The 15,221-nt window shown below is 47.4% G+C and overlaps 1 protein-coding gene across 1 annotated transcript in view; it reads left to right on the forward strand.

The window, feature by feature from the left end:
• NT5E (5'-nucleotidase ecto) overlaps window positions 1-15,221 on the forward strand; it is a 49,958-nt gene that overhangs the window by 6,671 nt on the left and 28,066 nt on the right. Inside the window, exon 2 of the mRNA XM_001927095.4 lies at window positions 11,881-12,103. Coding sequence (XP_001927130.1) covers window positions 11,881-12,103 — 223 coding nt within the window. The remainder of the gene's footprint in view (window positions 1-11,880; window positions 12,104-15,221) is intronic.

A 15,221-nucleotide genomic window follows, 5' to 3' on the forward strand; every position in this document is an offset into this window, starting at 1 on the left:
CTGTGGGTTTGTGGCAGACAGGAGCAGTGGAAAGAGATTTGGACAGGCTGTCAAGGCACACAGGTTTTATTTCTTGGCTTTTCCAGCTCAGCTGTATGAGCTCAGGCAGCGGAATCCTCATCTGTAAGACATTGGAGAAGGTGGTCTGTCCATGTGGCTTCTCAGCTCCTCAGCTCCTGCTTAGCCCTCTGTCTTGCTTCTCATCTGCCAACATAGCTTGGTTTGTCCCAGGACTTAATTTTACACATAAGTCTAAGTTTGCATAACAGCTCCTCTTTCTCCTTCATAGTTCCTTTCGTGGCAGCTCTTTCCTTATGGAGAGATGGCTTCCTGGGTCTTTTCCAGGAACCTCCAGTGGGTCAGTGCTTCCAGACAAGGAGGCTCCCAGGGTTTGGAATGGAGAGTTACTCTCTTAGTAACTCTAATAATATAAACAGCAATAGAAAACAGTGGCCGAAACAGGAGGATGAAGAGCCTAGTTTCACTGAAGCCTGTTGTCTGTGAGGTGCATGTATTTGCTCAGCCCGCCAATCTTTTTTTTTTTTTTTTCGGCCTTTTTGCCATTTTCTTGGGTCACTCCCACGGCCTATGGAAGTTCCCAGGCTAGGGGTCAAAATCGGAGCTGTAGCCACAGGCCTATGCCAGAGCCACAGCAACACGAGATCCGAGCCACGTCTGCAACCTACACCACAGCTCACGGCAACGCTGGATCCTTAACCCACTGAGCAAGGCCAGGGATCGAACCTGCAACCTCAAGGTTCCTAGTCAGATTCATTAACCACTGAGCCACGACGAGAACTCCATCAGCCCACCAATCTTGACTGGGCACAAGCCTGTGCCCAGCTCTGTGCTCAGTACTTCAGACATGACCAAGACCTGCCAGGATGAAATTATTCTTCAGTAGATGGGACCGTGACCTTTTGAGCCCTTTTTAACCACATCTAGAGGCGGGGTAAGACCTATGCAGGGGGTCAGGGGGAGAAGCGAAGTAAAGTAAAAATGACTGAAATTCTAACATCTGTGCTGAGGGATTCTCCAGCTAAAGATCTGGTCTGCAGAAGACAATGGCCAGGTACCGTGTGTGCCAAATTGACAGTGGGCAGTTTCCCCTCTCCCTAAGCAAAGAGAAGCACCCTACCTTCAAGTGCTTAAAAAGTCTCTCATATCCAGGAAACTTTTTTTTTTAATTTTTAAAAGTTGTATTGAAGTATAGTTGATTTACAAGGTTGTGACAATTTCTACTACACAACCAAGCAATTCAGTTATACATGTACACACATCCATTCTCTTTCAGATTCTTTTCCCACATGGATTATCACAGAATATTGGGTAGAGTTCTCTGTGCTATACTGCAGGTCCCTGTTGGCCTATCATTCCATATACCTCAGTGTGCATATGCCAATCCCAAGCCCCCAGTCCATCCACCACCTGTCCCCTTTCGTATTCATAAGTTTTTCAAAGTCCGTGAGTCTTTCTCTTCTCCAAAAAGGTTCATTTTCATCCTTTTTTTAGATTCCACATATAAGTGATACCATATGATGTTTATCTTTCACTGTCTTGACTAATTCACTTAGTATGATAGTTTCTAGGTCCATCCATGTTGCCACAAATAGCATTATTTCATTCTTTTTTAGGGCTTTGTCCATTCCTCTGTTGATGGACCCTTAGGTTGCTTCCATGTCCTCACTATTGTGAATAGTGCTGCAATGAATATTGGGGTGGATGTAGCTTTTCAAATTATGGTTTTCTCCAAATAGATGCCCAGGGGTGGGATTGCTGGATCATGGTAGTTCTATTTTTAGTTTTCTGAGGAACCTCCATGCTGTTTTCCATAGTGGTTGCACCAATTAACATTTCCACCAAGGGTGTAAGAGTGTTCCCAGAAACTTTTAATCACATTATCTTTAATAAAAAGCAGTGATGTTCCGGGAAGACAGATCAGCAGTGCTGGTTTGGGAAGCTTGAAAGTGATACCTGATGGCAGTGGTATTTTTTTTTTATCAAAGTATAGTTGATTCACAATGTTGTGCCAATTTCTGCTATACAGCAAAGTAACCTGCTCATATATATATATTCTTTTTTTAATATTATTTTCCACTGCGGTCTATCCCAGGAGATTAGATATATATAGCTCCTTGTGCTATGCAGTTGGACCTTATTTTCCTACTCCCAGTCTGTCCCACTACCCCCCACCTTGGCAACCACAGGTTTATTCTCTGTGTCTGTGAGTCTGTTTCTCTTCTGTATGTAGGTTCATTTGTACCATATTTTAGATTCCATATATAAGTGATCTCATACGATATTTGTCTTTCTCTTTCTGACTTACTTCACTTAGTATGAGAATCTCTAGTTGCATCCCTGCTGCTACAAACAGCATTATTCATTATTTATGGCTGAGTAGTATTCCATTGTATATATGATATGTAGCCAGTGGTATTTATTTTTAAGCAAAGAAAGTTGGTAGTCACTTCTAGAGCTCAGACTTTGGAAGTTGTACATGTCTGGTGGGTTGTGGGTCCTTGGGCCTCAGTGTTGAAAGCAGTTCCCACCTCATCCTGTGGCTAGGGTCCCGGACCTCTGCTTCCTCTCTTTCAAGCTAGATTCCACATCAGGGCTAAGCTGGGTAAGACCAGCCTCAGATACGGAGGGAAAGAAGCAGAGACAACTTCTTAGCTCATTTTGTTCTAGCTTCTGTGATTTCTTAACTGGAAATGGGAAAGAACTAAACAAATTACACAGCAGATAGGCAGCTTTCCATACTTCACTCACAAATACATCTGGATGGTGTGTAAACCCCTTCCCTGTCTGTGTTCTTCAACTATGTAAGAGAACCTGAAAATCCTCTTGACACTTCTTTTCCCTCACCGGAATAATTGGTCCTAGGTAGAATCCAAGCATTAGCTACGGTCTTCTCCCTCCTCAGAGACAGAGATAAACCTTCCTGGGACCCAGTTAGTTGAGCAGGTAATTCTAAATGTAACATCGATATGGGTATTTTGCATGTAGAGAGCTTATATGGCAAATGTGAAATGCTGTCTTTTCAGTTCTTGGTCATTCATTCATTCAGCAAACACTGAGGTACAGGTGAGCTGGTTTGAGCCTGGGGATCTTTTCTGCCATTCAATCAGATGCCAAAATACACCTTCCAGAGCCTAAGACTGAGGTTGTGGAGCACAACCCAACATCAGAAGTGGCCTCAACGCCAGACATGTACTGACCAAACCAAACCTAACTTGTAATCCCTATTACGGTTGTTGCTGCTTCCTGGAGTGATTGGCATCTGAGCCCCACTGTGTCATAGACCAGGTTCCTCCCCTCAAATTATAGCATGTCCTGCAGCCTCCAATCCTTCGTGGCATGAGCTAGTGTCTAAATGACTAAATTCTTGTGTTCCACATTTCTGACATAAGACTTTTTGACATTGCTTTCTGTGGATTAAAACAGAAATTCTTTTCTTCTGTATCATGCATACCACACTGCTCTTACTTCTTCCTTTGTTTTTCTTCTACTTGTGTCTAAGCCTCCCATCTTCACTTGGGACAGGTTTGACTGTCTCAGCTGTCACGTCTTCATCCCCTCATTTGTTAATACAGCTGATGTCCTTTGCCTGGACATTCCTCTGTTGATGGACACTTAGGTTGCTTTCATGTCTTAGCTATTGTGAGTAGTGCTGCAGTGAACATTGGGGTGGATGTATCTGCCCAGGGGATACATCCAAGCTCACACCTGGATCCCCGACCATCCTTAACTGGCAGGGTGTGCCTGCATCTTTGCCACACACGTCCCTCTCTGTGATTCCCACTTGCTGCATGGATGCATGAGCTCATGTCCCGCTCTCTCCCTGGCTGCCCCACCCTTCCTGAGGACAAAGACCAGGGCCTTGTTACTTGGCACTTGGCACTCTAGACCCCTGGAAGAAACTAGTGGGTTGCTGAATGACTCTCATCCCTTCCAGGTGCTTGCATTAGTGGCAGCTTGGCAGAGTAGCTAAGTCCCAGATGCTAAAGCCTCACTTTGTTCAAATCCCAGCTCTGCCACCTGCTAGTTGTGGAAGCCCCAGGCCTTGATTTCCCCATCTATGTAAAGGACAGATAATAGCACCTGCCTCATAGCGTTGTAAGGACTGAACAAGTTAATATGTGACCAGAGCCTGGCCATGTAGCATGAAAGTCTTAACTAATATTTCTTTTTATCATGTTTTTTGTCTTTTAAATTTTTTCTCTTTCTTCAGAGCTCCCGTCATGGCACAGCGGAAATGAGTCTGACTAGGAATCAGGAGGTTGCAGGTTCCATCCCTGGCCTTGCTCAGTGGGTTAAGGACCTGGCGTTGCCGTGAGCTGTGGTGTAGGTCACAGACGCAGCTCGGATCTGGCGTTGCCGTGGCTGTGGTGTAGGCCAGCAGCTACAGCTCTGATTGGACCCCTAGCCTGGGAATCTCCATATGCTGCGGGTGCGGCCCTCAAAAGACAAAAGACAAAAATTAATTAATTAATTTTCTCTCTTTTTTAAAATTCCCTTATGTCATCTTCACTGGTCATTTTCACAATCCTTTGTGACAAAGCTGAGGCTATGAAATATCTTCTTTCTAATTCAGATACTGTATAGTTATCCTTTGACAGACCAAAGAGATGGTCTCCTTAGCAGATTTCCAATAGAAAGAAACCTCAGAAAGTCCCATTTTCTCACTAAGTACCATCATGAAATCTATATAATGTTCAGGTGTATACACCCAAGACCAGAAGAGTTCAGAACACTTTTTTTAAAAATTTGTTTTATTCACAAACAAGTGCCAATAAGATATTAATAGCAATAGTAATTAAAACACAGGCAATGGAATAAGAAAACCAGGCCATGAGTTGTGATGCATTTGGCCAAGCTTACTGGCTGGTTCACCTGCTTCCTTTGACTTCTCTTGTTTTACAACTAAGGTATTGCTTAACTACTGTTTACAGGTGTGTGTTTCTATCTTGCCTTCTCTGAAAAGTTTTAATGGCTCACATGCCAAATCATAGAGTGAAATGGAGCCATTTGAAAGGAGCAGGTGCGAGTTCCTGTTGTGGCACAGTGGAAACGAATCCAACTAGTATCCATAAGGATGTGGGTTCGATCCCTGGCCTCGCTCAGTGGGTCAGGAATCCAGCATTGCTGTGAGCTGTGGCGTAGGTCGCAGATGCAGCTCCCCACATGCGGATCTGGTATTGCTATGGCTGTGGCCTAGGCCAGCGGCTATAGCTCCCATTTGACCCCTCTCCTGGGAACCTCCATATGCCGCAGGTGCGGCCCTAAAAAGCAAAAAAAAGAGAGAGAGAGAGAGAGAGAAAGGAGCAGGTGGGGTGGGTGGTGTTATTATTCATTCAATAAACCTCTGCTGGGCACTGGTGCCAGGTGCTCGCTGGTGTCACTGAGGACACTGGGGCGATCATCACTGTTCATGCCTCAAAGAGAAAGACACATCAAGAGCGGCAGCGAGTATGACAGTTGCAGCAGGAGGGCTGTTGGCAATGGAGGCGCCACGGAAGTCACACCTGAGCTGCATCTAAGGCAGCTCATTGCATGTGGGTGGTTTCGTGTTCCTGGAACGAGGGCCCCTGGTCTGGCAGGAAAAGTGAAGTGGATGAGGGAGGGGCTCTGGCAGGCAGCGTGGGGCAGGGGGGTCAGGACTGGGATTTCAGCAGGAAGTGGGGCGCCTTTGCAGAGAGACAGCAGGGCCAGGAGCAGTGAGTGGGTCAGGTGTTTGGGGAAGTGCATTCCAGTGGCCCGTGGTGAGTGCGCAGGAGCTGTGTGCGCCTCATGACCCAGAGATCGGCTAGAGACTCTTTCCCAACACCTGGTACCACGTGCTCCTCCCAGGTGTCTCGTTCCCTGGGTTACTGAGCCCTGGTGTCCTTCTGCTGGTGGTCAATGGCCGGGGACTCCCTGGCCAACAGCTGGAGGGAGCGGGGAGGGTGGAGGAGAGGGCCGTGAGCACCAGCTCATTCCCAGGCAACTGCATGTAGCATCTCCTGCAATAGGCAGGAGGCCCAGGTCTCTGCCATTGGTCCCCTCCTGAGCAGGCCTGTTTTCAGTAACGGTAACCCCCTTGCCTGGGATCAAGGCGCGCAGGCCTGAAATGGAAGGATGGGTGGTCATTTCAAACTTGTAAAAAAAAAACCCTAAATTTTCTGATGACACTTGGAATGAAACTCTGCTGCAGGTGGAGGCAAACCAGCCAAGGTTGCTGCGTGAGGCGCTGGGCCAGCGTGACCACCTCACAGCTTGATTTATTTGGGGAGACCTAGAAGGTTCTTGACCTTTGAGGCTCTTTCATCTCTCGGGACTTTTGCTGCACGCTTGCTTTTGGTGGCCCCATTTCCTGCTGAAATTATCACTCTGTGGCTGCTGTGTCCACCCATCAGAGGCTTTCAGAACAGATCCCTTTATCAGTTTCGTGCCAGAGGCCAGAGCAACTGTGTCTGAACCTTGTTCCCATCGCAGCACAGTGGACAGGCTGACACTGGCACAGAATTCCAGATTACAGGGAAGAGGCTGCAGGGCCCAGGGGCTAAGGACCTCAGCCTTGGGAACTCACTCTCTGTTTCTTTTTTTCCTCCCTCTCACCAAGTATTTATTGTTCATTCATCCAGTAAATATTTCCCAAGCATTTCTTCTGTGTTAAGTATATTTTAAATGGATTGTGGGGGCCGATTAATGCATATTCCTTAATAACAAGGAAGAAATGGCTTTGCTTAATCTGCTGTAACTAGAGAATCCAGAAAGTGGAGGATTTCTCCATAAAAACAAAATACTCCAGCATAATGAGAGGTCTTCATAGAAGGCCAGCAGATGGCTTGTGTCCCCTCCTGCAGAGCAAGAAATAGAAGCATCAAGACTCAGGCCTTGGACTTAAGCCCCCTGTGTCAGCCCCCAGTGCCCACCCACTCAGGCCAAGTGCTTTTATTTCACTGTCACCCTGAGGGGTATTCTTATTATTTATTCTGTCCATTCATTCACTGATATCACTGGGAGTGTGTGTTTATGGGTGAAGGGAGGCTATGAAGAAATGGCAGCTCCTCCTAGGAAAAGCTTTGGGAAAGAAAAAAACCTGGACGTGGGCATGAGGGCTCAGAGGACAGTGAGGTCAGGGTGCGGCGTAACTGAATTTGGTTGCAGATTCCATCCACACACCTTGTGGAATAAGCATAATAGCGAAAAGTCAGAAGGGGTTTGAAGTATTGCCTTCAGCATGAGTTGCTCCCTGCAAATGTATCTTACTGCTATTACAGGCCCATAGATTCCACCCTTGTAATTATTAGTGCAGGCATGAAAACAAGTTCATCTCAAATGTCAGTCTACAGTTGTGCTACAAATGCTGTGTAGGGTTAAAGGAACAGGGAAAGATGCTTGGCTCTGTTATGTTGTATCTTTTATTGCACCAAACTCTTCCTGAGGTATTAATAAATACCTCACTTTATTTATAAAAACAGTAGAAATGAATGAATAAGTAACGTATTTAACACATTTCTTGGAGTTCCCGTTGTGTCTCAGTGGCTAATGAATCCGACTAGGAACCATGAGGTTGCGGGTTCAACCCCTGCCCTTGCTCAGTGGGTTAAGGATCTGGCTTTGCCGTGAGCTGTGGTGTAGGCTGCAGACACGGCTTGGATCCTGTGTTGCTATGGCTCTGGCATAGGCCGGTGGCTACAGCTCCAATTAGATCCCTAGCCTGGGAACCTCCATATGCTGCAGGAACAGCCCAAGAAATGGCAGAATGACAAAAAAAAAAAAAAAATGTCTTGAGTGCCTGCTGCACCGGCAGCGAGGGTGGGAGCGAGGGTGAGCCTGCACTGTCTGTCCTTCTGCAGAGCGGAGGAGTGGTGGTGCTCTGATAAGTGCAAGGGAAGAGGAGAACCCAGGGGAAGGTCAAGGTGAAGAAATGGAACATGAGCTTCTAAAGAATATGTGTTTACAAGGGGGTTGTTGGGGACTGATTTTTGTAGGAAGAGTGTGTGTAGAAGAAAGAAATTTGATGGAAATTTTTCTGCTTACTCATTTATTCATCCTATACAACATCTTACTGTGCTCCAGGGACTGTGCTGGGCAATACAGGGACTCGGTGGGCAGGCGCAGAGTCTGCCAGGGCTGCACCGGGGAACCGTCAGAGCAGAGGAGGGACAGCTTACTCCGGGAGGGCCATGAGGGTTTAGGGATATCTCTCTTCTGGAAGGACCATCAGCCTTCAGAAGCTGAAGCCATTAGTTAAATAAGGTCAGAAAGGCCTGGCATGAGAAAGGACTGGTCTGTCTCCCTATTTATGCATTAATAGGTTGATCACCAGATGTCTATCTTATGCAGAGGGACAAAGATACATGAGAATACAGAGAACTGCAAGTAGTCAGGATTTTATTTTGAGTGCTCACTCTGTACTAGGCCTTCTGCAAACCCTGTTATGTCCAAGCATAGAGATTAAGAAGGTTGGAGCCCATTTGCAGCGCCATGGATGGAACTAGGGACTCTCATACTAAGTGAAGTAAGTCAGAAAGAGAAAGACAAATACCATATGATATCACTTCTCTGTGGAATCCAATATATGGCACAAATGAGCCTATCTACAGAAAAGAAACTAACTCATGCACATGGAGAACAGACTTGTGGTTGCCAAGGGGGAGTGCAGAGGGAGTGGGATGAACTGGGAGTTTGGGGTTAGTAGATGCAAACTATTGCATTCGGACTGGATAAGCAATGAGATCCTGCTGTTCAGCACAGGGAACTATATCCAACCACTTGTGATGGGACATAATGGAGGAGAATGTGAGAAAAAGTGTGTATATAAATGTGTAACTGGGTCCCTTTGCTCTACAGCAGAAATTGACAGAACATTGTAAATCAACTATAATAAAAAAATTGGATAAAAAATAAAACTCTAAAAAAAGAAGAAGGTTGAAGTCAAACAGAAGTATCTCTGGTCCCAGCTGTACCACTTCTTCATGGTGTGACCTTGAATGGTTCATTTAATGTCTCTAGATCCCAGTTTTTCTCCTCTATAACATGAACATAGTAATAATACCAACATCACAGCAGGAAAGCAGGTTTTCTCCACACAAGCACCTTGCCTGATGCTGGCCTGTGGCATCATCACATTAGCAAGTGCTGGCTCACCTTCATTACAACTTTTGTTTTATTCATTGACTGCCCTTCAAGAGGACGTTGGAGTTTAGAAATGTGCCCAGGTCACTGCTTATGAGTGATGGAGCCAGGCCTGCCCGCTGCCCACTGCCTGGGGGTGGGTGTCAGAGGGAGCCGGAGGGCAAGGCCAGACCAGATGTCAAAGAGCTCAAGACATTGAACTTGATCACAGAGATGGGGGGAGCCTCTGTGGGACCTTAAGGTCCAGACGGACAAGTTCAGATTTGCATTTTAGAAAGATGATTCTGGCAGCAATATACAGGATGATTTAGATAAGGGAATGGCAGGGGGAGGAGAGTGAGGAAAGGGGGTTGGAAGCCAGTTAGGAAGCTGTTGTGGAGAGAATGGGCAGGACCACATGCAGGTGGTAGCAACGGGGTGGGCTGAACAAGAGCATTTGGGCAAAAGCAAGAGATGCTTCCGGGAGGTGAGGGAAAGGGAGCAATCGGGGTGAGAGATAAATCTGCTCTGGGGCCCCTGGCTTTACTGACTGGCCACCTTGCAACAAAACAGGAATCCCAGAGGCAGGGGCTTTAATCATGATAAGCTTGAGATACTTAGGATATGCTGGGGGGCAATGTCCACGTTGTAGTCAGACATACTGAAGCAGAGTCAGGAGGAAAGTCAAGGATGCAGATGCTCAGTGTGGACTTGAAGGTATGGGTGCAAGTGAGATCGTTCAGGCAAGCCATGCCCAGCACCCCACACCCACATTAGGGCTCCACGCCCAGCCACCCGCCAGGCAGAGAGGTGAAAAGGCAACCAACGTCCCCACTTTTGGGACATTACACTTAAGTCCAGGGAGGAGACAGCAAGCAAAACAAATAAAAGAAAGCAGCAACTCCAGCTGTGGCTGAGTGCGAGCAGTAAAATGTTGTTGGTAAAGTGCACGACAGACGCCACATTGAATAATCCTTCATTAAGAGCTGTAGAAACATTCCTTTAAAAAAAAAAAAAACAAAAAAAAAAACCTTTAGTTCTCTGGTGGTTCAGCAAGTTAAAGATCTGGCCTTGTCACTGCAGGTTCAATCCCTGGCCCCAGAACTTCTGCATGCCGCGGGCACCACCAAAAAAAAAAAACAAACTTTACAGTTAAGCAAGATAGTTATTGTAATCTCATAAGGCAGACTTATTTCACCACAGGAAGAAACCATGATATTCTAAGAGAAGAGAGAAAAACATAATTGCCCAAGACTGGGAGAACCTTTAACTAGGTCAGCCTTTAGGAGGGAGGCATTAGGTAAGAGAAAGAAGTACAAATGAGTAGATACTCAGAGATGGGAGGAAAGGCACGTTCAGCAATTCTGAGTTGAATCGGGGAGACAGACAGATGGGAACATGAAGACACTGCTGCTCTCTCTGTGTAAACACCTGCACGGGAGAACACGATGCACGTGGCCCTGAGTGCAGGTGCTCAGGGGAGGCGAGGGGCTCTGGCGCCCAGCAGGGCAGAGATGGCAGATGCAGTGGCTCAGGGAGCACTCGAGTGGGAGGACTCCAGGAACATGCAGAACAAGCTGCTGAGCAGTGGTGGGTGTAGGAAGGAGGAAGGCGGGGACAGTAAGAGAATGAGGTGGGGGGGGGATCTAATTTAGGTGGAGGGGTCACGGGCCAACACTCCAGGCGAAATTGGGTGCAGTGTTTAGAAAGTTTGAGACTCACAGGTTCACATACTAAGCTAGCAAGTTGGCCTTGGCAGCCAGAGCAGGTGGTAGGTGCCGAGAGGAAATGGGCTTCTTCCAGGAGGCCTGTGGAGAAGGGCGGGGAAGCTTTCTGGGAAGTGGCTGGCACATGGCATTTTTGTCAGCATCACCTCAGGGGAAGCAGCCAGACATCAGAGTGGTTGCTTTGCTCCCCCGTCCCCTGCCTCATAGCCCGTCCCAGAGCAGAGAGGAACTCGGGCGAGTAGAGAAGCTGGGAGCAGGGGTTGCATTAAACTGTGCCAGCTCCTCCCCAAGCCCTGGCTCTGGGACCAGTCCAGAACCCCAAGGGCCCGTGATGGTTTCGCCACCCTGCTCTTCCTCATTCTCAGAGGTGAAGCTGCTGGGAATGAAACACAGGGTGGCCCCATGCTAACTGAAGGCAGAAACCAATGGCCCACTGTCAAGTACGATCGTTGCCTTACCCTTGGGGAGCCTCGTGTTCCCAGAAGACAAGAGGACCACAGAGTCCTTGGGAAGAAAGGGCTATGGGAACATAATGACATCATGGTCCAGGAGATGCTGAGCTGCAGTGGGGAGGGGACGCCCCTGATGTCTGTAACATGTTCCCAGACCCTTTGGCTGAAGTCGTGTTGTTCTCCCCATCAAATGGGGTTGGAAGGATTGGGCTGGTGGACTGAAAGATGGGCTCGTGAGAGAAAACAGTATGAAATGGCTGGGCAGAGCCTGGTAAATGAAGGCTCTCAGACCTGGCAATGGCAGGACAGTGGATGTCCAGCCGGGTCTCCACATGTCTCCTGCACGCATTGATGTCACCCTCAGCAGGTGCAGCGGGGCCTGGGGAGCACTTAAGCCAGATGACCTGGCTGCTCCTGGGCCCAACTCCGGGGCCCTGGAGTAAAACCTCTGGGCGTGAGGAGGATAGTGGTCATGCAGCTGGCTTCATAGGGCTCTGCCAGGTTTGGGGGCCCCCAGGCTAAGGTAATGTTCTTTAAAGTATGCTTTTATTGGCAATTCCAGAGTACCTAATTCTTTTTCTCTTTTCCTTTTCTACTAGGCCCTGGGAAATCATGAATTTGATAATGGTGTAGAAGGACTGATTGATCCACTCCTCAAAGAGGCCAAATTTCCAATTCTGAGTGCAAACATTAAAGCCAAGGGGCCGCTAGCGTCTCAGATTTCAGGACTTTATTCACCCTATAAAATTCTTCCTGTTGGTAATGAAGTCGTGGGAATTGTCGGATACACTTCAAAAGAAACCCCTTTTCTCTCAAATCCAGGTACTTTCTTCTTTTATAGCCCTCACTGCTTGAAAATAGATGCACTAAATGGAAGCTTGGGCTTATTTTTAGGGACCGTTGGTTAAAGTAGAAACAATGTGTAGGGTTGGACGCGTGGGGACTTAGATGATGTTGATAAAAACCAATCCAGTGGCTTCCAGTTGTCCTGAGCTACTTCTGAAAGATACTCACTCTCCTTCCTGCTCGGCGAACTTCTTTGTTGACATAATCAATATCTTTGTTTAATTGAGTGCATTCAGAATTGGATGAGAAGGCCATTTCTATCCAGTGCTAAACATGACAAAGTTCTCACTGGAGAATGAGAGCCATGTGAGTCATGCCCTCTGGAGCCAGGGAGCCCAGAGCCAGGGTTTTACCTCAATTTCCTTCATCTTTCCTTTTCTAGTCTCTTTCCTTCATCTTTTCCTTTCCTTTCCATGTCTAGTGAACGCTCCTTTCTCCCTTCTTCATTGTTTATCTCTTGTAGTTTTAATGACTGTTATATCTGGCTTTCTGGGAAAAAAAAAATATATATATTCCTGAATAGTCTTATATATATATAGATATATATATATCTATATATATAATATATTATGTATGCATGTGCTTTTTTTTTTTTTTTGTCTTTTTAGGGCCGCCCCCTTGGCATATGGAGGTTCCCAGGCTAAGGGTCAAATCAGAGCTGTAGCTGCTGGCCTACAACATAGCCACAGCCACGCCAGATCCAGGCCGCATCTGTGACCCACACCACAGCTCATAGCAACACCAGCTCCTTAACCCACTACATGAGGCCAGGGATCAAACCTGTGTCCTCATGGATACTAGTCAGATTCATTTCCCCTGAGCCACAACTAGAACTCCTTCCGATATATGCTTTATATATACATACACACATGTATGACCCTGAGGCCATTCAGGAAACATTTTGGAGCCACTTTTGCAGAACAGTTTGGCAGTGAGACCAAAAATACATTTTTTTCTAAATTATCCAAATCAATTTTCTTTCCACATTTGAAGGAAAAAAAGGAAACTAGGAGCTAACAGAAACAAGGTTTTCATTTAGAATTACCCAATTAAGTACATCTAATTGTTTAACAGTTGGAAAAGTCATATATATTGTTGTTAAAATAGGTGCAGGCCATCAGAAACAACAAAAAGGTCAACTTGACCCTGAGCAGCCCCAGCGGGGAGAGGGTCCTACAGGGCTTGGCAGCAGGGCTTGGTCACTCTTTGCTGATGGAGATGTGGGGCCTGTCAGCAACCCAGGCAGCAGTTGGGCATCTGCCCCACGGTGACCAAGCCTCTGCACACAGTCAGTAGCTGTGGCTGAGGACACTGTGAAACCACAGAGGGCAGTCGTAGATGTGATGAGCTTTTGAAGTGTTTTAAAAATGCTCTTCTGACTAAAAGGGATGTGGTCCCACCAGAGGGACTTTTTGATGCCTCAGGCTGCTTTCTACGGCCTGGCCAGACCTCAGTCCTTCCCCAGCCCTGCAGACAGCGCTGCTCAGGCTGCTCAGATCTTCCCCAGGGCTCAGGGGATGCTGCCTCTCTGGGCCACCTTGGGCTTTGCTGCCCAGAAGAGGGTGGAGATTACAGAGCAAACCAGTCACTGACGAGAAGAGAGCTGGGGTGACATGGCCCAGACTGGCCGCAGGTCCCCCTCAGCCTAGCAGCCCCAAAAAAACACCTCCCCTTTATCACATTTGCCCTTGATGCCGGCCTCTTACATAACCGGAGCAGCCTGAGGACAGAGCTGGGTCTCCTCTGAGGAACATCTGGAACGTAACAGAGCTGAGGATCTTTGGATGAAGATGTGGACATGTTGAATAACTGAATAATTATGTGTCTCCGTAATTTCCATTCCATCTAGGGGAGTTTTGAGTTCCCTTAGAGTAGAATGTAATGAAATGCCATGAAACAGTCATAAACAAAGTCAGAGAGGGGGGAGGAGGTCCGGTGAGTGAAAGGCATGATGGCAGGCTGGGTGGGGGGGTTGGGTAGACTTGGCCCCTTCAGGGGTGTGCAGAGTGTCCTGGAGCAGAGGGCATTCCAGAAGCAAAGTCTGAGTCACCTGCCAGGACACAGGCTCCTGAGGGCTAGGACCTGCTTGGTGTCAGCACGGAAGGTTCTCAGTGAGTATTGCCGGAATGAACCTGAGGGAGCAGGGAGGTGTGGGGCCAGGGTGTTCACTGTCCCGGAAGAAGGGTTCTAAATAGGGAAAACTAGAAAGTGGGGTGAGGATTGCACAGTCAGGCTGAGGACTTCAGCATGATTTGGAGAAAAGCATTACTGTTTCTTTAACAGTCACCAATAAAAAGATAAAAGGGGAGTTCCCTTCGTGGAGTAGTGGAAACAAATCCAGACTAGTATCCATGAGGATGTGGGTTCGATCCCTGGCTTCCCTCAGTGGGTTGGGGTTCCAGCATTGCCATGAGCTGTGGTGTAGCTCACAGACATGGCTCGGATCCCGCATGGCTGTGGCGTAGACTGGCAGCGATAGCTCTGATTCGACCCCTAGCCTGGGAACTTCCATATACTGCAGATTTGGCCCTAAAAAGCAAAAAAAAAAAAAAAAAGATAAAAAGGGGCAGTAAAGAGACAGGGACTCCAGAAATCAGACCACCCTTGCTGGGACTCTGAGAGCACCCCGTTAGAGTTCTTTACCAGGTTGTAAAAGACGGGGGGTCTCAAGAGGCCATGCTCTTTCCAGAAGCTCCCTGGAGAGAAGGCTGGACCCTGCCTGCAGGGACAGTGCTGAGCTGGGCAGGGATGGAGCAGTGAATCTGGGGACACTTGCTTCTCCCAAGACCACAGGTCCAGCAGCCTGGTTCATCCGGAGGATCTCTGGCCCCAAATCCAGCCTTATTCCTCCAATCCTGGTGGCCTGGGTGCCCACAGGTATAGTTTGTGTTTGTAGCACATTTATTTTCACTAGATGATGAAATACTTCTAGCTCCCCCATGAGATCCTGAGATACAGCCCATGCTTTTTCTCTGTGGGATGATGAGCCCGTGAGATTTCTGATGTGTTAGATGAATACATTCCTTTGTCCTCAGAGGCCTTTCTCTGAACTTTTTGCTACTTCTTGCCAGCCACACTGAAGCAGAGGATGGTA

Source organism: Sus scrofa, chromosome 1 (assembly GCF_000003025.6).
Source record: "Sus scrofa isolate TJ Tabasco breed Duroc chromosome 1, Sscrofa11.1, whole genome shotgun sequence".
In the NCBI taxonomy this organism is placed as follows: domain Eukaryota; kingdom Metazoa; phylum Chordata; class Mammalia; order Artiodactyla; family Suidae; genus Sus; species Sus scrofa.